Source organism: Antedon mediterranea, chromosome 8 (assembly GCF_964355755.1).
Source record: "Antedon mediterranea chromosome 8, ecAntMedi1.1, whole genome shotgun sequence".
NCBI lineage: Eukaryota > Metazoa > Echinodermata > Crinoidea > Comatulida > Antedonidae > Antedon > Antedon mediterranea.
In genome coordinates, this window is record NC_092677.1 from 25253701 (window position 1) to 25275980 (window position 22280).

Consider the following 22280-nt stretch of genomic DNA (forward strand, 5'->3'; position numbering starts at 1 on the left):
GGATGAATGAATGAGCTTTAAATAATGCCTTTTCAATGTTGATGGTCAAAGTGGTTGGAACTATCGTACATTAAATTACTTATTCAAGGATCTAACCAAGGATATTAAAAGAACAAAATGTTTAGAATAACTTCACCTCATTCTACTTTTTTGTAATCAAGGTAACGTCAATTAATTTTTATGTTTTACGCCGCGACTTTGTACATTATAGTTAGGCCTACACAACGATTAAAGATGTAAAACATGAAAAAAAATTAAGACTCTGAATATGTTATTTTGTAGTTTTAATAATTTTAATCACTTCCGTATGAAAAATAAATGTTTTCACTTATAAAATGACAAAACAAATGGTTAAATTTAACCAAAAACACATTACTGGCATCAAGTTTGACAATTGTTTACTTTAAGTTACATTTTTTTCAGGTAAGTACATTTTGTTTTCGATTCAATTAATGGTCGAAGTGGATAACTATTATGTTACATTAAAATGGCATATTCAACAAAAATTTTGTTAAGAATTATTTTTTCAGAACAATACATCTTTAATCATTCTACAATGCTTATCAGATATGTCTATAGAAATGTCTTCTTCTGAAATTAATATTTTTATTCTTTGTGTTGATCTGTCGTTTAATGATGCTCCGAATCACAGGAAAGCCGACGATGATGAGTAAGGCTAAAATAACTAACACTTCTTTGATGTTGTTGCCGTTGTGTTTTGACACTAAGATGAAAAATAACACTGCTAGACCAAGAAAGATAGTACTTAATACAATTATTATACAAAGTTCATTCCGTTCTGAAAAAAGAGAGACAAAATGATGTTGGTAATAATACTAAATATTGGAAACAATTAAAAACATGAAAAATAAAGATTAAATAAAAGCAGACTTTGAATCGGCAATGTTTGCAGTTTTAATAAAGTTATTCACTTCAGTAGAAACAAGGCCATATACATTGCTGCAGTCGCGTGCGCGAATTCGAGTTAGTGTTTACCGACCGACCGACATAGTGAGCTACATAAAAATGAAGAATGTACACAAAAAATACTTGAAATTCACCCTCGGCTCTTACGTTAAAACAGTCATTATTGTACGCATGCGTAACAGAAGGGCTCTATTAAGTAAAGCAAAGTATTCATGATTTATGCCCAGGACGTCGAGGAATACAGGCATAGAAATAATCCCGAAAAGTGGATTACTGAATGAGCGACAACCAGAAAGGTTAAAACATTTGATTGCATAACATTAGTATGCGTCTAAAAAAAAGTAATGTAGCTGTCTTTGTATTTAACATCAATTTATTATTTATGGGTCTGTCAAAAGTGATATAGTCTTTGTATTATAAATTTATCATTAATAAAAAAAAAGTTTCAGAAAAGTGGAATCGGAAAATGCTCGAGGAAAGTACATCCAGCAGTGGATGAAAACTTATGATGATGATGATGATGATGATGATGATGGTGATAGACCTAAAACTCTTGAAAGTATACATGATGTATAAGCATACAGTTGCTTCTGATGCTGATTTATCACTTCATAGAAGATGCGAGTTAAAATTAGGCCCAACAGTTTTTTTTAAATATAGAATTATTTCGTTGCTGTTGTAACATACAATTATTTGCTATCCCAGCATGAACCATTTGCATCATCAAGACACGGGGATGAGCCGGATTTTAGAACACGGTTACAAACTTCGCAACGGTAAGAAACTTATACTTATATTTATTTTTTTATACAATAAACATAAACCTAGAAATAATGGAAAGTTCTCAAAGGCCTTTGAACCTCCAAATTAAATAATAGTGAAAAGAATCATGTTAGTCTTAAGATCATCAATAAGGAAAGAAGTTGCTGAAAAGGAATTTAACTAGTTGCTAAAGAGCTAGTTAATAAACTTGCCTCTCGATCCTAATACTTGTTACCGTAGCAAAGGTATCCTTCCTAATATAATGAATTTTCGTTATAGAAGTCGCTGAAGATAATGTTCTTAGAGAGCTTTGAGACAATTGTCGACGAGTAAGGCTACCGGAATAGATACATTACGAATACGAATAGAACTTGATTGCAATCAAACGAAAGATTGAAGTTTAACAGAAGCGTTTCACTCAGAACAATAAAATGCAATATAAAAATATAAAAGACATTTAGACAATCAAAATATTAAAACAAAATTACAATTAAATATCCCTTATTATAAAAAAAATAAATATATATTCAAAATGTTAAAAACAAGTTTAACTGAAAACATCAGAATATAGATATAGGCCTGCATTATAAAAATTTAAAAGTTTAAAAAATTTTTACAAATTTAAAAAATGTTAAAAACTACAAAAATTTTCAATAATATTTACACACAATGGTACGGAAGGTCGCGGAAACATAACACTAAATGTTTACCATTTTTGGAATAGACCGTGATTAATAATAAACGTTTTTGAACGGTTAGTTTTAACTCTAGGGATACAGAACTCACGGAGTGTTCTAAGATTATAAGCAGCAGAAGGAGCCTCCGGTAACAAATGATTCAGTCTGTGACTTAACTGGGGTCTTTGATTTTAACGAAAAAATCCTTGCATAGGTAGAAAAAAGGTAGAAAAACCAAGGAAGCTGCGGGCATCGGAATAAGTAGCATGCGGAAAAATACATTTAAAGGCCCTTCTCTGAATTTGTTCAAGTTGTTGACTCTGTTGCTTCGTAATATTTGATCCCCAAACTGGGGCCGCATATTCTAATATTGGTCTAATGATACTAGTATCCAAACTGGGGCGGAAATTAAGAGTGGAAACACAATTCAAGAGGAAAACAATCCCTTCCTCAGCTGCCCGAGTTGCCACACACTCAGCGCGTCAATTCTACTGATTACCAGCCAATGTTCTTTTAATGGGGCTTCTGCAATTTCAAAACCATTAACAAATAATCATTATGTTATCCTTCATATCAGGTATAGTTCCCAAAGAATGGAAATTAGAGAAAACCATCACATTTCACAAAAAGGGAAGTAAAACGGTGGTTGGTAACTACCATCCGGTGCCCATACTCTCGGCCTTTTCTAAAGTCGTTGATAGACAAGTAAATGACCAATTAATGGATTAACTTAATACAAAATTACTCATCGATGATTTCCAATCTTGGTTTCCACCCAATTTTTCGACTGATTTCTGTTTAATGCTTCTAACTGATCATATTAAGAAGAATTGGGATAAAGGTAACAGGTAAGATTGTCTTAGACCTACAAAAGGCGTTTGACACTGTGGACCATCACAATTTTACGAAATTTTTTGACGAAATGAGAGCAATGAGATTGTCCCAAACAGCAATAGATTGGTTTCAATCATATTTAACATTATAGATGGCAGGTATAGTGGATAATAGTGGTAAAATTGCAGAAGCCCCATCTATACTATAAATTAATTATTATATTCTAATTCTGCGCTACCGAAAAACCAAGATAATAAAACATGTTCTCTTTCAATAGGCCTACGATCGAAGTTCCAATATGCAGCCCAATACAAACTATAGTTTTCTTAAAGACTCACAAGTCTTGCAAGACTCGTTGAGTTGTACGGATGCAAACATTCACTAACGTTCGTGAGGAAAATAAGAGAAAAGCATTCAATACATTTTAGTAATGTTAACAAAAAATCTCATAAGAGGTTTTTACCACCACCCAATGTAACCAAGGGAGATTTCGAAAATTATAAATTCAACATATTTACATTGCATGCTCGTTATAATCGAGCAATTTTAGATAACTTCATGAAAGTAAATCCTGTTCATATTACAATACTAAGAGAACCGTCAGCACAGTTGGAATCAACGTTTGTATTTTTCGGTTTTGGAAGAAAGGTAAAAAGTACAACTGGTGTCTCGCCGTTAAAAGCGTTTCTGACGAACCGAACCCAATTTCCCGAAGCTGCATCTTCGACCATGCTTAATAACGGTCAAACGTTTAACTTTGGGTTATCTAAGAAGCTTTTACGTAATGAAACTGCTATAAATAATACAATAGCTAAACTCGATCAAGATATGGACCTAGTCCTTATAAACGAGTTCTACGACGAATCTTTAGTGTTACTAACTAAACTACTTTGCTGGAGTCTAGAAGATGTATTATATCTTCCAAGAAATGTGAGACCGGACTCTTAAAAGAAATGCTATGTCTGAAGAGATTCGTGAGAAAGCTCGAAATTGGAACCATGCTGATACACTGCTGTACAATCATTTTCTAAAACGACTGCATGAACGTATAGTTGACTACGGACCATCAATTGAAGCAGATCTTTGGCGATTCCGTAATATGACGTCAGATTTGCGTCGTATGTGCGTCGACGGGCAGGTTAAGGGTAAGAAAAGTATGCAATATAAAGCACGCAATTCTAGCAAAGAATGCGAATATTATACCGAAGATGATACAAAGATGGACAAACGAATACGAAAGATGATGTTAAATTGGACAATTGTTAACTAGAGGGTCTCCGGTAAAACATTTTTGTGTTTAGTTAAAAGACAATTTTAATTAAATTAATAGATTCCTGCTATCTGATTGGAGGATTGTGTGTTACTATTGAACACTCTTACGTGTCAGAGTGCAATATTGTGTTACACAGCGTGAGCAACGCCAAGCTAGGCTGATGATTGCTCGTTCGACTTTTAGTGTCGTCGTCTAACATTGTTCTAATCCGTGTTCAACGATTGGATTGCTACCTTCTCGAATGATTTAGGCGTTGGCCTTTCGATAAAAGTAGTTTCAGCTTATTATTTGTACGATTGATCATAAACATTCATTATTTGTAATATAGTTCATGTTGCTCTCGCATTGTTGTTATCTAAGTATGATCCATTCTATTTAATATAACATTACTGCACTATGTACAGTTTGGTAATCTCACTAAGATAGCAAAGAATCAAGTCGAATTTCAGGATGCAATGTAATGTAACCGATTTAGGTAACTTGTATAACAAATTTACCGTAATTATTCTAATTGTAACTCTGGGTTATTATTCTTTGATTGTTTTTTTAGGGTGGGTTACTATTAGAATGGCGGTTACTATTAGAGTAGTGGGTTACTATTACTAATCCTAAATCAGGCACTTGAAAATAGTAACCGACCCCCAACTTTTCCGTTCAGTAACTCATAGCAGTAACTCAAAACAAATTTGGTATAAAATCAAAAACACTCAATCCTCCCCCATTCCCAAAATTTATCTCATTATTTTGAAAATACAGCTGCATCATAAATTTGTGTGACTCTAATAGTAACTATTAGAGTAGTGGGTTATTATTATAGATTGACTTATAAGGTGGGTTACTATTAGAAGAGGGGTTATTATTAGAGTGTGAGTTACTATTAGAAGATTTACGGTATGTTACTTCAACAAGAAGAGTTACATCTACCAATATACTATAATAATGTAAATAAAGGCTAGTTGGTAAAATCACCACAAAGATACATACGGTAGAGATTCTTTTCTTCCTAGAGCATCCAACTTGTAAATCAATGTTAAGAAGGTAATGTGTATTTTGATTTTATTATAAAAATAATTTGTTAATTTTATTTGTGTAATTTTAACAATTGTTAATTTGTATCGGTGTAATTTTAACTAAAACTTTAACATTAATTTTTCTGGAAAAATGTCGTTATTTTATATACTGTTTTTATGACTAAAGCTCTGTCTACACTATCATCAAACTTCATGTGACAAAACAAATGTGTTATGCCAATATACGGACACTATTACGTCATATCCCTACCATATTTTGGCACAACCAGATTGATAATGTAGATAGAGCTTATGACATGAATTTGATTATGAATGCTCTTTAATGCATACTTTGCTGGAGTCTAGAAGATGTATTATATCTTCCAAGAAATGTGAGACCGGACTCTTAAAGAAATGCTATGTCTGAAGAAATTCGTCAGAAAGCTCGACATCTGAACCATGCCTATAGTACTGCATAATCATTTTCTAAAAAAACTGCATAAACGTATAATTAACACGGACCATCATTTTAAAACAGGATCTTTGACGATTCCGTATTATGACGTAAGTGTTGCGTCGTAAGTGCGTCGACGACGGACAGATTTTCGGTACGAAACGTATGCTGTATATAACAAACAATTCTAGCAAAGAATGCGAATTTTATACCGAAGGGCCAACACGGACGAGCAAACGAATGAGAAAGATAAATTCTACATATATAAATAACATATATATACAATTATTAATTTTATATACTGAATTGAATTGGTTGATGTTATTGAAATTATGTTGAATTAGCGCTGCGATACAATTTCATTTGAATAATAAATTGTAAGCCCTAAATTGTAGGACGTGGTTTTATCAAATTTTAGCCGGGAACTTAGCAAGGTGAAAACAATGTACGTATATATACAAAAGAGTACAAACCTTTAGTTTTTCTTGGATCATATGGAATTCTTTTATTGGCACAATGTCTTGTGTTAGTAGTACTGATATCTTAAGAAAAAAAAAAATTAAAATCACATGTAAATATTAAATTTATACTTGGGTCTTTCTTTATCATTATTCACTTTATTTATTCTATCAAAATCTATTACAAATTGTGTAAAATTACTTGTAATATTACAGTTAAAAAAGAAGTCAGAGAAAAGGGTGTCGCACAGGGTCACCAGGGAAAATTTTAAATAATTAAAAAATGTATGATTCATTGATTAATCGAATCTAGTATGGAACAAGGCCATTTTACCCCAATAAAAATGTTATTTCATTAAATTAAATTAATTAAATCAGAAGTTCAAATATTATTTAGAGTTTTGAAAATTCCACTTTTAAGGGTAATTTAAACTTTATATTTAAGGTTATATACATTACTTCCCAGTCGTTCTCCGTAAACGGGAAAATCGCAACTTTATCGTTCTCAAAAAGTTAAAGACGACGGAATTTTACGCCAAGCTCCCCCCACTTTGTTAAAGCTCTTGTATAAATTATTCATGAGCGCCGTCCTATCTCTATTAAGTATCAACTATTATGTTTTTGAAAACGAGTAAGTGGAATAAGATCAAAAGAATACGGTCAAGTTGACAAAGATCCAGAGCTTGCTTATAAGAATTTTTTTAACTTCGTATCATTTTGATAATGGAAGGCATGCATGAATGATATTGAATACAACTATTTTTGTTATTATTGTATCGTTAAAATATAGCATTCCATAAGTCCTAATTACATTACTATAGCCATTGAGGAAATAGGTATTATCGAAAAATAATTATAAACCTAGGCCTACCGATTGGAGATAGCAGCTCCGGGGCTAAAGTTGTTTTCTTGCCTTCTTCTGCGTTTTCTCTACATCCCTGTACAACTATGTAATTACAAAAATAAAAGAGACTTGTAAGGATACATTTTTGACTTCATTTTGTTAGAATTTCGAATTTTAACAAGATTGTGTTTTCTATGTGATTTTTACAAGAAACGAAAAGAACATGACTTATATAGTATAAGTAGTCATAATGATTACCTGTATGTTCAAGTAGGCATATATCTTTAGGCCTAATTTTGAGATTGTTAATTTCTTCAGAAGACACACCGAAAGCAGTCAACAGCCCGGCTACATATTCCCAGTCTGCTTCGAACTCGTCGTTAGTCAGCCTACGCGTGTACCGCATTTTAAGTTCTTTTCTGTACTCATATAGTTTATTACACGTTTCAAGATCGGAGTTACGTTGTGCGCATGCGTATGTACACGTCACTGTTGTTACTGGCCTTGTTATTTGTGGTTCATTGTTTCCGATAAATTCACTGCCCTTTTCTTTGGTTTGTGATAATAAATTTGCATCGAATTTTTCTACATGTCCTTCGTTAATTAATAACCTGACGTCATCATCTATCATCAAAGTTGTACTGTGTTTGATGTAGTACTGGGCCAGAAACTGGCTGCCTACGTCACAAACTAAATGGTTTATCCTTTTATAATTCTGCAGTTCTTGAAGATGAACAGGATCTGAAATTATTAAAAATAATCAGCATTCGCTATTATTTTTATACATTGACTATATTTTGTAATATGTTATGTAAAGCTCTGTCTACACTATCAAACTAGTTTGACAAAAAGTGTGATGTGTCCAAATATGGTAGTGATATGCTTAAATATGGTAGTGATATGCCCAAACATGGTAGTGATATGCCTAAACATGGTAGTGATATGACATCATCATATCCATAGATGAGCACATCACATTTTTTTGTCACATAAAGTTTGATAGTTTAGACAAAGCTTAATACGAAATAACGACGATAAAATAAAAATAAGTCTAAGCAAAAAAAAAAAGAAGTGAATGCACTACCTGATGATATGGATGTTTTCAGTTTAGATAGGCTGAAAATATTCTTCATTCTTTAAGCTGCAGAAATAGAAAATATGCTGAATTACCTGACGATCACAAAGACAAAGAAAACGAATGAAAAGTGACAAAACGCTGGAACAGTCCAAAGATCGATATAGCCTACTCTTTCAAGAACAACGTTAGACGGAAAGTCTAAACGAACGCGGTATGAACGCCTAAGACACAGCAATTACGCAAATTGCATATAAAATTAATTATTAACACGAAGGGACAATTGGTGTTCATAAAAGAGTACACAACCTTGTTTAATTAATGGTCGTACAGCATATCCTAAATTGAATCGTGAAAATAAATTGTGTTTTTTATGCGTGAAATAACACCGTTTTGTGAGCTAAATCTGCATTATGAATTACACTTTAAATCACTAAAGCTCTGTCTACACTATCAAACTTTATGTGACAAAAAAAATGTGATGTGCTTACATATGAATATGATGATGTCATCACTACCATATTTGAGCATATCAATACCATATTTGAGCATATCACTACCATATTTGGGCACATCACACATTTTTTGTCAAAATAGTTTTTCAAAGCTTGACGGTTTAAATTGTAAGATATTAAAATATTTATGTTATTTTGTCAGCAGTAATCAAATAATATATGTTACTAGACCTATATATACCTGTTCACTCTGTTGTTTCGTCATTGTAACGTTTAAAATGTATGAATATTAAAGCTATTATAATTAAAAATGCATAACCTTTAAAGACAACGACTGGATTACAAAACAATATTCATACAATATCATAACCTAACCTTTTCTAAACTATAATTACCATTAGAATCAGTTTATTTGGTATTAAATCAATTTGTGTATATTGAGAATTAGGAAGGGAGGCATGTGTTTCGTGCTTTTTAAATTACAGTTGTTAATTAGTGGTCGGACTTATACCTTTGACCATTTGCTTTGAAATAGCTGACAGATACTTACCGGAAAGTACAGATATTATGTAATAAGCAAATATGAACACCACTTCTGGCTAAAACAAACAATCTTTTAGACGGTCAACGACATTGATTAGTCCTGATTAGGCCTACGATCAAACCATGGAGGTCCATTATCAAACTACTTATTATGCAATATCTGACGTGTTGGTTTGTGTTCCAGTGAATCCAAATACAACAAAAGAAGAATTTCAGTTCAGTTCTGAAATGAAGCAGAATTTGTGTTTACCTAAACTAAAAACTATAAATAATAATTGTAGGCCTACCTCACTAAAACTAAATGAAATTATTTGTACAAAATATTGGCGCATGGTAAACTTACTGTAGACGAATTGAGTTTGCTACAACAACTGTGCTAGGCCTACTAAACAGCTTTATCGCTGTTGTGTGGAATAACTTACAACGCTAACAGCTGTTCATTTGAATACCCATAATTGATCAATGTATACAAATCCATATAGGCCTAAACGTAATATGTATACGGTAATATTATATCTTGTTGTTGTGGTGAATGTGGGTATATCAACGTTGTTATTTATTTATTTTATTTATTTATTTATTGGTCATCACTTTTTTTTATCAGTGGCACACAAACTAAAACAAATTAATAAAAGGAAACAAAACAAAAGCAACATTAAAATATATACATATTTAAAGCAAAAACTATAAACTATAATTAATATACATATACATATATATATATATATATATATATATATTAATATATATATATATATATATTAATATATATATATATATATATATATTAATATATATATATATATATATTAATATATATATATATATATTAATATACATATATATATATATATTAATATACATACATATATATATATATATATATTAATATACATATATATATATATATTAATATACATATTTAAAGCTATCCTACAAACTATAAAACATGGAGGGTAACTCCATGTATAAACTAAGCACAACACATGCACATCAAGTAAGATAAAGAGCAAAAAGTGTTACAATGTGCAAAAGAAAAATTAGTTAAAAATACAAATAAAACAATATATTTTGTGGTAGGTAAATAGGTCACATAATTTTGTAAAGCTTGTTCCTATAGGCCCAAGAAGTGGTCAGATATTGCTTACAATGATGGTCAAAAATTAAATTGTCAAGGAACAAGTGGTGTTTATATACAATATCAAAGTCTTCCCAAGTAGAGTGGAGTCCGCAGTAATTTAGTTTGTTTTTAAGTTCATTATACAACTCATGTCTTATTTGTTGAAGTCCAGCGCATTAAAAAAGAAAGTGGTCAACTGTTTCTTTTTTGTTATCGTTGCACATATGCCAGTAAATTCAGCTGACCATGACAATTTTCTTCTTTTAAATTTAAGGTTGATACCCAAGAAATTATTCTGATCTAATAGGTACTTTTCAAACTTTGGTTCTCCTTTATATTTTACATAATCACTTAGGGATGACTTTGATTTTGCTTTAACATACCATTCCTATTACTCTTGTTATTTATGGTGTTAAAATCGTTAGAATTTATGTATTTATATTCACTTTAATGAAAAAGTTTGTCCAAAAATGAATGGAAGTGCTATTTCTAACATTATTGACCTGATTAGTGTTGAAGTGATCCAATAAATTACACCTTACGAAGATTATCGTTTATGATCAATTATGGTAGTTTTATGTTATGTTTTTTGTTAGTTCCATCTCATTGCACGCCAGTACACTTAATCAATCCGGTCCCTAGTACGTTTTCACTTTTTTTTTATCTTTTGTGGTTTACCACCACCTTTATTCATTCAATGTTTCATTACAATTTTTTCATTATTTTCTGTTTTTCCCTCATTAATATCATAATTTTAACCTTTATTATCATACCATTAGTAAACATTGGCATTCATTTAGTATTTTTGTTGCCTGAATAACTAAACATTAATACAATGGTTAAATCCTCTATATACAATAACCAATTGTATATTAATTAAAATACTTAACTACATATATCAATGCATTGTTTGGTGTACACTAATAGTATTAACCTGCGCACCCACATAGTGTACACAAATTGAACGAAAAATATTCTTAACGGTAGAGGTTTATTGGGCTATTGTTTTAAATATATTCAAATTGTGCGATCGTGACTCACACACTTTATTTTAATCTAGATCATACTGTTTATACAGTTAGTCTATCGCCGTTTTCGTTCAAAATTCATATCAGGGTCAGGCTATCATCCGTCAGTACCATCCGTTCTCTCAATTTAAATCTGTTTGTCGAGGCAATAGATTTCCTTGGTCTTGGTACACGTATAAACGAAAATGTCGTGTTTTCACAGATTTACCGGTTACGTTAAACGTCACTGGGCTATTGTCGTGATTGCCGCGGCATTTGTACATTTCATGTTTTTTACAGGTTTATTGTATAATTACAACTTGCTTCATATACAACTGAAGAGTTATTTTAACTCAACTGCAACTCAGGCAGGTAGGTGACATTTGACACAGCAGCTCAGCTCATATAGGCCCATTGTCCACAATCACAGCGGCTCACTCATATAGGACTTGGTTCTAACTTGTAGGACGCACTTCAAGGACGTAAATGCAACGCAAGCGTGTTGACCAATGACAAGCGACAGTTCGAATAATCCATCGCTTGTGATTGGTGAACTCACTTCCGTTGCGTTACGTCCTTGTGTTGCGTCTTTAGACATGCATTAGACATAGTTTCGTTCTCAAGTGATCTTCCGTCATGGTATTAGGCCTACAAAGTGAATTGAGAAATATTTCCTAACCTCTCAAAGATCGTGATAAAAGGATTAGATCCATTTTTGTTCAAATATGATTTGAAGCGAACAAACAGTTGACAGATACTGGCACAACGTAAAAGGAATTTGATTACACTTGTCATACGTCATTTTATTGTTTCTTTTACAGCGGGCTTTTTGATTTTTGTTCGTAACTGTAGCTCGCGACTTTTTTTTTCAGTGTAAGCGATTCGGAAATCATCAAATTTAGTTATGATAAGCCATGTATGCCAAAATGCATGCCAGACCAGAGACGCAACGAAGGACGTATGACGCAACGTAAGCGAATTGACAAGTGACAGTTCGAATCCATCGCTTGTGATTAGTCAAATCACTTGTGCGCTTACGTCATTGCGTTCGTTGCGTCTATAGAGTGGGAACCAATTTTTACAGTTCCATTTTCATTCGATTTAAAAATGTATGAAAAAATACTCTAATAATAACCAAATATGACGTAAAATGACGTAAAATATCTTTCATCTTTTAGGTATCCCAGGTGCATTATCCATTGCAACTAACAGATGTAGTTCTGTTATTGTCACTGCTATCTTTCAAACAGTGGGCCATCGAAAAGCCGTGGTACTAGGCGTAACCATCTGTTGTCTAGGCCTCCTTGTATCATCATTTGCGCAAAACATTGTGGTGTTGTACATAAGCTATGGTGTCCTGTTTGGTTTTGGTCACAGCACTAATCACCTGACTATTGTTGACGTCATCTTAAGAAACTGTGACGAACGCAACGCAAGTAGAGCAACGTGTTTCGCCTTCTGTGGTGTTAGTGTTGGTATGTGATATTATTATTCTGTTAAAGGTCATGTCCAGAAAAAAACATTTCTAACGTTATTTAAAAAAATTTATAACTTTTATCATCATCAACACGCTTCATCGTCGTTAGACATTGCACGATCAACAATTGTGTGCCATTTATTCGTGGTGTGAGCGCAGCCGGGTGTGTCTGAAGTGGGTCATTGGCCTACTGTTTTCAAGTTATCCTGTCATTGTTGTCAATTCTTTGGTCTTTAGACCTTGATAACATATTTTTCATTTTATTTCAGGTCTTCTTATCTCTCCGTGTTTTGACTGGCTGTACGTAACATACTCATGGCGCGTTGCGTTACGAATACTTTGCGCTATATTTGCGTTCGTTGGATATACTTCCGCATTGGTGATGGTTGAAGTGAAGGCAACCGAGGAACGCAAACACAACGAGGACTACGACGCTCAAACGCAATGTGAGTTACCCGCAAACGAAAAGGAAACGCAATATGAGTTACACGCAAACGAAAAGAAAACGCAATATGAGTTATACGCAAACGAAGAGGAAACGCAATGTGAGTTGCACGCAAACGAAGAGGAAACGCAATGTGCGTTACACGCAAACGAAGAGGAAACGCAATATGAGTTACACGCTAACGAAGAGGAAACGGATATTGAACACGAAAAACCAATAGAAAATCCAATAGAAAATAAAGCTATGCTTTATGAGGATGATGCTAATAAGACTGCACGCAAACACTTACAAATGTCGGTTCTGCAAAGGTACAGAAATGTTTTTAGACGTCCTGGATTCGTCATTGCGTTGATGGCCTTTATTCTTTCGTCAACCGCTGTTTCTTTTACTTTCATCAGTGTTGTAAGTATATTTTTTTTAAACAAGAAAAGAAATTAAATGTCACATAATTGTTTTATTTTGTTAATTTTGGTTAAGACAGTGGAACCGTAATATAGCTATAACATCGGCAAGGGTTTTTGGATAAGGAATATAAACCGTAGGGCCAGTGCACACACAAAAAGAACCTAGTACATCTTTCGAGACGAGTAGGGGGTTATCCCGGTGTACTAGTTCACACTCAGCCACTGTGTTGTGGACAGATTAGATAGTGCCTTATAGTGGCTGCACTAACATGATGTGACCCTTAGGAGAAGCATGTAGCTCTGAAAAGTGTAACATCTGAGTCCACAGCGCATAGAGACTAATTTGTATTGTATGCTATACAAATTTAAAACCATTAACCATTATGACTATTATAATTTCAGGGAAGTTATTTATCAGACACAGGAATGGACATGTCTTCAATATCGAGGGCTATAGTTTGGATGGGAGTAAGCGACTTACTAACTAGAATATTAGCGGCATTCTTCTCTGATAGACTTCGAATTTCGAGAACGACGCAGTTCGGCATCGTTGCCCTCGGTGCCGCGGTACCTTCAGTTTGTATCCCGTTCATCGCATCAGACAACGGGCAAATTGCAACTATGATTGGTAGGTATACTATATAACTTATAACGCACTCTCTGATCTACACTAAAGCTTGGTTCCCACTGGAGACTGGTCAACTCGCTTACGTTGCATTTACGTCCTTGCATTACGTTCTAGTGGGAACCAAGCTTAACTGTAACTCGCTAGAACAACAGAACTGTGACGAAAGCGTTCTAGTTCTTCATAAAAGCTATATTGAAACTCGGGATGAGAATTTGTTTTCTAAAATGTATGTTTTTATTTTGATATTCGAACAATGTTTAGGTATAAGCGTACCACGTTCATTTATAGTCATCATGCTACCAAGTATTGGGATGGAGTTATCATCAAACCAAGTGAGAGCTGAGGCAGTTGCAGTTGTCTATCTGCTCTTTGGTCTTGGTGCTCTCTTGACACCTTTTGTTACAGGTAAATATTTCCTTTAAATGTTGTGGAAAAAGTAAGCTTACGAAGATACTTTGAATTACTGTATTACCTACCGGGCTCGCAACGGCTTGGAGGCTCTTCATAACAGTTTGGAGGCTCTCCACAATAGTTTGGAGGCTCTCCACAATAGTTTGGATGCTCTCCACTGTAGTCTGGAGGCTCTGCACAACAGTCTAGAGGCTCTCCACAGTAGTTTGGATGCTCTCCACTGTAGTCTGGAGGCTCTCCACAACAGTCTAGAGGCTCCACAAAAGTAAGTCTGAAGGTTCTCCACAGTAGTATGGAAGCTCTTCACAACAGTACGTCTGGGGGATCACCACAACAGTACGTCTGGAGGCACTCCACAACAGTACGTCTCTGGAGGCTCTCCACAACAGTACATCTGGAGGCTCTTGACTCCACAGTACGTCTGGAGGCTCTTGACTCCACAGTACGTCTGGAACCTCTCCACAACAGTATGTCTGGAGGCTCTCCACAACATTCTGGAGGCTCTATCCACAACAGTCTGGAGGCTCTCCATAGTAGTCTTGAGGCTCTCCATAGTAGTCTGGAGGCTCTCCGTAGTAGTCTGGAGGCTCTCCACAACAGTTCGGAGGCTCTCGACTCCACAAGTACAATGGAGGCTCTCGACAACAACAGTACGTCTGGAGGCTCTCCACAACAGTAGCTCTGGGGGCTCTGCACAATAGTACGTCTGGAGACTCTCCACAGTACGTCTGGAGGCTCTCCACAATAGTCTGACGCTCTCCACAACAGTCTAGAGGCTCTCCACAACATTCGGGAGGCTCTCCGTAGTAGTCTGCAGGATCAAAAACAGTACGTCTGAATGTTCTCCATAGTAGTATGGGGGCTCTGCACAACAGTCTGGAGGCTCTCCGTAGTAGTCTTGAGGCTCTCCACAATACGTCTGAAGGTTCTCCACAGCAGTATGGGGGCTCTGCACAACAGTCTGGAGGCTTTCCATAGTAGTCTGGAGGCTCTCCACAGTACGTCTGGAGGCTCTCCACAACATTCGGGAGGCTCTCCGTAGTAGTCAGCGCTTTGAAACCTTTGTCTCTTGCGCTTTATAAATGTTATTTATTATTTATTATTATTATTAGTCTGGCAGCTCTCCACGACAGTCTACAGGATCTTTAAAACAATACGTCTGAAGGTTCTCCACAGTAGTATGGGGGCTCTGCACAACAGTCTGGGCTCACCACAACAGGCCCGATGACTTGTTAGGAAAGTTAGCTTTGAAATGTTAATCCTTTCTTACTTACCTTTTTTTTCTTTTCCTTCATTGTATTCTTTCAGATACAGTATATGATGTTTTTGGTTCGTACGACATAGCCTGGTTTATTTGTGCAGGTCTTTACGTAGTTACAGCGATGTTCATCTTTGTTGCCGTCTGTTTAAATAAAAAGCGAATGCAGCCTTCCATTCGAAATTATAATCTGAAAAAAGAGAGTTTAAAGTTATAAAAATCAATAGTATTTTGCACCTTTTTTCTATTAAATAATACGTTATACGTAATTTGTGCCCGAGTCTTTCTTTATTCTGATCTAAGCTGTTATGGAGAATTGTACCCCATGGTTGATGTATGGAACGTACAATGGGTTAAAATATGATTTCAGGATTAACATTATTATAATACCAAATAATAATAGGAAATCGTACACGGAAACTGGAAAATAAAAAATGTACACTTGTTTTAATAGAAGTATTGGAGAGTGTAGTCGTCTAGTGTTTACTATTTCTAGTAGGTTAATCTAGTTATTTCTAATGTTTTAAACTCATTTCAATCTTTCTACAGAATTGTCGCCTAGCTTCTTTTCTAGTTTAATAGTACTCTAATCTTTTAATCTGCCATTTCCATCTTTCTATAGAATAGTTTAATTAAAATAAATCCAATAAAAATTGGTTAGAATTACTGTATTCGATCGACACAGAATTCTGGTCTTCTCTTTGGTATTGCATACCTCAAAGAAATTTTTTTTAATAGATCACTACTTTCACACTTTTAACGTAACGTTATGTATACACTTATTCGGACTCATAATAACACTTGATAATTTGTATGGTTAATATTTAGTTTGTTGTTTTAAAATGTTAATTAGAATATACCATCGAAAAAATTGCCATAGAAATTGATATTAATATGGTTAATGATAAACTGTTTTTTTTATAGTGGACTAACGGCGCATACTCAAAGTGAATTGAATATTACGGTTTTATTGTTTGTATCTATACAAAGTGTGTGTATTTATTGTTGTATATCATTATTATTCTCGAGGGTAGTTTATCATTTGTTCGTTTTATTTAGTACGTCTGTCGTTATTGCTGGAGTATTATTATATTGGGGCATGAGCAGTCACAAAGAATGGTAAAAACCTACTCAATAATAATCTTAGCCTACATATCTATTTAGCGAATCATCAAGATTGTTTTTTTGAAAGACAGTTCAGGAAGGCACAAGTTCTAGTCCGGGTATATTAGCTGCCAGACAATATGTCTTGTGACTCAAAAGGCATATGCGATTTTTTCAAGAAATACTGGTCGATTGTAATAGTTTTCACAGCATTTATAAATAACATTTTTTATTCTGGATTCATATACAGCTACAACTTACTCTACCTTGAACTCCATAATACATTTAATTCAACGGCTACACAGACAGGTGAGTATGTTTTGTCTCACATAGCGTTTCATACGTATCACAGTACGTATGCTGGATAGAAACGTCGACTGACTGTGGAATACGCCAACAACATAAAAAAGAAAATACCTGTAATCAAGGCAATCTAGGAAAAGGACATTGCGCTCTCCTTGTCATGATAGGAACTCGTAACAGTCCTTAGATATTATGTCTGGCTGCGACAAATACCAACAGTACTGTACTATGTACATCAGTGGCGCGCGGTGTCTGTTAAGGGGCGTGTCGTGTCGCAGCCACAGATAAACCCTTTGATCCCCGGAGCTCAGCATCCTGTTGATGTTCGATTGCCTTGCTAGAGACGTAACCACAACATAATATTAAAATTGTAAATATATTTTCAGGTATTCCTGGAGCTGTATCAGTGTCGTTATTCAGTGGGTGCTGCATTTTCGTAACCTTTATCTTTCAAAAGATTGGGCACCAGAAGACCATTATCCTCGGGGTCACACTCTGCTGTCTGGGACTGCTGGTGTCATCCTTTTCTCAGCGCATCACGTGGTTATATATTACATATGGTGTTTTCTATGGATTCGGTATCTGCTGTATATACATGAGCTTTACTGATAAAATTATGAGAAGTTTCAAAAAGAGATATTCATCAACGGTAACGTGTACAGCATTTATTGGTGCAAGTCTAGGTAAGACTTTTTAAGAGTTTAATACGAGTAAATATATTCTTAAAAACTTTACGTCCTACTCCTTCATGGTGAACTGGGCCCTCTGAGGGAACAGTCTTTGACTGAAGAGGCTACCCAGTATAAAGAAATAATAATAATAATAATAATAGAAAGAAAATAATAAATGATGACATTAAAATGCGTGCGCAGAATTACTCTTTTTACTCGGTAGTCTGCGAGTTACGCGTGCGCGTCCTGAAAGATCCCTACTAAAAACGACATGTGCGTTATTTTGTAGGTATTATGCTTGCACCTGTTATCGAATGGTTATACAAGCAGTATAAATGGAGAGTGACATTACGAATATTTAGCGGTGTATTCGCTGTAATTGGGTATTCATCAACACTGGTTTTAGTGGACTGTGAGTCGACGACACATGGACACTATAATGAAACAGAAGAAAGTGATGATAATGAAGAAGGAAAACAGAATAAAGATGAAAACAATTCTGAACATGAAGGCAGACAGGATGAAGATACAAATGATTCTATTGAAAAGCTTGAACGAAAAGAAGAAGAAAACTCAGAGCAAAGTGATGACAACAAAGAAAATGACCACAATGATGGCGAACCCGTAATGTTCAAAGAGGTAAACCACACTAATGACGTCAGCAATGATAAGATGTATGAAGAACCACCACGTGTAAACGATGTATTACAGGACCTTGTGACAGTCAACGATGAGAAACATGAAATTTCAACTAGGCCTACTACTACAATGAGTTTATACTTTCTAAAATACATAACTGTGTTCAGACGAAAGGATTTTGTAACAGCTTTACTAGGAGTACTGTTAACAGCCACTGCTGTATTGTTTTCGTATATCAGTGTTGTGAGTTCACATTGAAGCAATCCACACAGATTTTAGGGCCTTAAGCTCTGTCTACACTATCAAACTAGTTTGACAAAAAAGTGTGATGTGCCCAAATATGGTAGTGGTATGACATCATCATGTCCATATATGGGCACATCACATTTTTTGTCACATAAACTTTGATAATGTGGACAGAGCTTTAGACCCAATAAATGTATTACTAATCAATCATACCATTTTGTTAATAATAATATACTTTTTAGGCTATTTTCCAATTTACCGTGTCACCGTGTTTGACAACACAGAGCTTTTAGACGACCTCCTAGGCATGGGCTTACTATTCAGACAAAAGACCCCACAAACCTGTTTCAAAATAGACTTTGTTTAAGTTTGTTTCCTATACTATTATATTTAACTTCTTCTAGGGAAACTTTCTGTTTCAAAAGGGCGTGGAGAAGGTAAATATATCCATCGTTATGCTTTGGATGGGTTTTGGTGACGTCATTGGAAGGATACTGACAGCAGTATGTTCTGATAGACTTCCCGTGTCCAGACTTTGCCAATACGCAATAACTGACATCGTCGCAGCCGTAACGTCTATTTGTTTACCGTTCATTTCGACTGAAAAGGGCCTTACAGTGGCCTTATTTGGTAAATATTCAGTTTATTAAAAGACAAATTAATAGTAGGCTTATAACATACATATACAGTATTAAACAATAATCGTACCAGGTCTGTCCGTCCATAACTGCATCATGTCGGTACTTTTCTTTTAGTTCTAAGCATGCCTCGTGCTGTTTTAAACATTTTACCGGCAGCTCTATCAACGGAAATTTCGACGGATGAAACGCGACCTGAAGCAATGGCCCTTGTATATTTAATGTTCGGCATTGGGGCACTTATCACGCCATATATTACAGGTACGATGTTATTGATATAACAATAATTATTCTATCGACAAAAATTACCAAACTAACCTAATTAACGCATGCGTGCCGTATGACGTAATATGTCAGGTAATATGTTCAGCGCGTAATCAAACATCGCCCGGAACTCCATTCCCCAACCCGTCCAAATAAAAATCCCGACCCGCTTCTGAAATAATCGGAATTTTACTTTCTTATATTTCAAGATTCTATTTATGACGTCACTGGGACGTATGACTTGACCTGGATTATCTGTACAGCTCTTTACGTCATCGCAGCCATTTTCCTTTTACTTGCACTACACATTAAGAAACAAAACAACGTATTGGTTTACGATCGAGTGGAAAAAACAGAAATTAGGCCTACAGCAGAATTATGATTATATTAAAAAAGAGTCTTTTTGTTGTTAGTAATATATAATAAGGAAGGGTAGTTTTAGATCGTATTAATGCACGAATTCTGTGTTTCATCGATTTTGTAGCTAAAATTGAAAACCTGGGCTTAAGTTATTATTATTTTGTGAAGAGCTACATGCATCAATGAGTTACATAAAAATAAATGCAGTACGATTATTTTCGCTACCCTATCAATAATGGAATCTTCAATTGGTAAACAAAGTCGGTAGTGCATGACGATGAACGACTTGGGGACAAACGACTTGGGGACAACCGACTTGATGATGAACAACTTTAGGACGAATGACTTAATGATAAACGACCTTATGATGAATGACTTGAGGGCGATCGACTTGAGGGCGAACGACTTGATGATGAACGACTTGGAGATAAACAACTTCAAGACGAAAGAAGTAAGTCTGTATTGCAATCATTGGTACTTGACGATGAACAACTTTAGGACGAATGACTTGAGGACAAACGACCTTATGATGAATGACTTGAGGGCGAACGACTTGAAGACGAACGACTTGATGATGAACAACTTGAGGACAAATGACTTGACGATGAACAACTTTAGGACGAACGACTTGAAGAAGAACGACTTGAAGACGAACGACTTGGGGACGAACGACTTGATGGTGAACAACTTGAAGACAAACGACTTTATGATGAACAACTTTAGGACGAACGACTTAATGATGAATGACTTGAGGACGAACGACTTAATGATGAATGATTTAATGATGAACGACTTAATGATGAATGACTTTAGGACGAACGACTTACTGATGACTGACTTAATGATGAACGACTTGAGGACGAACGACTTGAAGACGAACGACTTGAAGACGAATGACTTGAGGACGAACGACTAGAAGTCGAACGACTCTGAGACGAACGACTCGAGGACAAACGACTTAATGATGAATGACGTAACGACGAATGACTTGAAGACGAACGGGTTGGCTTGGTCATGAAACAAATAGATTCATGATGATTGGTTTGGCTTCACGGTGATTGGTCTGGCGATGAACAATTTGACTTTATGGTGAAGGGTTTGGTTTCGCGATGAACGATCTGGCTTCACGATGAATGATTTTTCGATGAATCGTTTGACTTGACGGCGACCGATGTGACTTCACGATGAATGGGTTGGTTTGACGATAAATGATTTCACATGACAATGCATGGCTTGACAATGAATGGTTTTACTTGACAATGAATTGAATGAAATGATAATAAATGGTGTGGCTGGACGGTGAATGATGTAGGTTCAGGTTGATTGTTTACATGAATGTATTGTTGTTGAATGGTATGGATTGAGGACTTTTGGCGGATTTGGCTTGCCATACAGTTTCTCCTAAAATGCTCGGAAGTAAGTTAATTTATTGAAAATTATAAAAATCAAAGAGCTGCATAGGCAGAGTATATGAATACTGTAGATAAAATCAAAAACAAAATTTTAACTCTGCCTTAAAACATGTTTTGGGCATAGCACGTCATCAGGTAAAGTGAATTGTTACAACAAGAAAATATGAAGTCAATAAAGTACAAAGAACAACTGTCAGTGGCTAATCAAAGTTGGTTAAAACAAAAGACAATTGGAAAATACCTATGTACATGGCACATCCGGATTGTCTGCAATTTTTAGATTAGATTTTTATATGCGACTCTATAGCTCACGATGTCGGTTGGTAAACACTATAACTCATATTCATATTTTTTCGTTATTTAGACACTGGATATTAATACTTGGATGCAAATATAAATGTTTTTCAAAAATGTTCAACATTTTAAAACATTTTCAGCAATTTCGGTTAGTCGGTCGGTCGGTAAACACTAACTCATATTTACATTCCTTGTTTTAAATGTTCGTTATATGGTTTATTTATGATAAAAAGAGAATATCTTGGTGTTTGTTGCTTTTTTCACATCATTATCATCATGTTCAG

At 34.9% G+C, this 22280-nt stretch overlaps 2 protein-coding genes across 3 annotated transcripts; one reads left to right on the forward strand and one right to left on the reverse strand.

Annotated features, from left to right (window-relative positions):
* Positions 1–373: 373 nt before the first annotated feature.
* Positions 374–8372, reverse strand: LOC140057734 (uncharacterized). Its single transcript, XM_072103456.1, has 5 exons — positions 8324–8372; positions 7498–7980; positions 7267–7341; positions 6411–6479; positions 374–799 (listed from the first exon to the last, which is right to left on the reverse strand). The coding sequence occupies exons 1-5, from the start codon at positions 8370–8372 to the stop codon at positions 564–566; spliced, it is 912 nt and encodes a 303-aa protein (XP_071959557.1). The 3' UTR covers positions 374–563.
* Positions 8373–13586: 5214 nt separating this feature from the next.
* On the forward strand, positions 13587–20539 carry LOC140056450 (uncharacterized). Of its 2 annotated transcripts, XM_072101818.1 has the most exons (8): positions 13587–13763; positions 14168–14393; positions 14655–14798; positions 17856–18152; positions 18430–19022; positions 19430–19655; positions 19781–19924; positions 20137–20539. In XM_072101818.1, exons 1-8 carry the CDS (start codon positions 13605–13607, stop codon positions 20307–20309), a joined length of 1962 nt encoding a protein of 653 aa, XP_071957919.1. In that variant the 5' UTR covers positions 13587–13604; the 3' UTR covers positions 20310–20539. The 2 variants fall into 2 exon arrangements, with proteins under 2 accessions (XP_071957919.1, XP_071957920.1); XM_072101819.1 differs by lacking the exons at positions 13587–13763; positions 14168–14393; positions 14655–14798 and adding an exon at positions 17040–17475.
* Positions 20540–22280: the final 1741 nt, after the last annotated feature.

Coding starts and splice junctions, on each gene's coding strand:
- LOC140057734 (XM_072103456.1), bottom strand. CDS start 8,372: ATGAAGAATATTTTCAGCCTATCTAAACTGAAAACATCCATATCATCA. Junction 7,981..8,323: donor GAAAACATCCATATCATCAG/GTAGTGCATTCA, acceptor TAATAATTTCAG/ATCCTGTTCATCTTCAAGAA. Junction 800..6,410: donor TGATCCAAGAAAAACTAAAG/GTTTGTACTCTT, acceptor CTCTTTTTTCAG/AACGGAATGAACTTTGTATA.
- LOC140056450 (XM_072101818.1), top strand. CDS start 13,605: ATGCTTTATGAGGATGATGCTAATAAGACTGCACGCAAACACTTACAA. Junction 14,799..17,855: donor CTTGACACCTTTTGTTACAG/GTAAATATTTCC, acceptor ATATATTTTCAG/GTATTCCTGGAGCTGTATCA. Junction 19,925..20,136: donor TATCACGCCATATATTACAG/GTACGATGTTAT, acceptor TTATATTTCAAG/ATTCTATTTATGACGTCACT.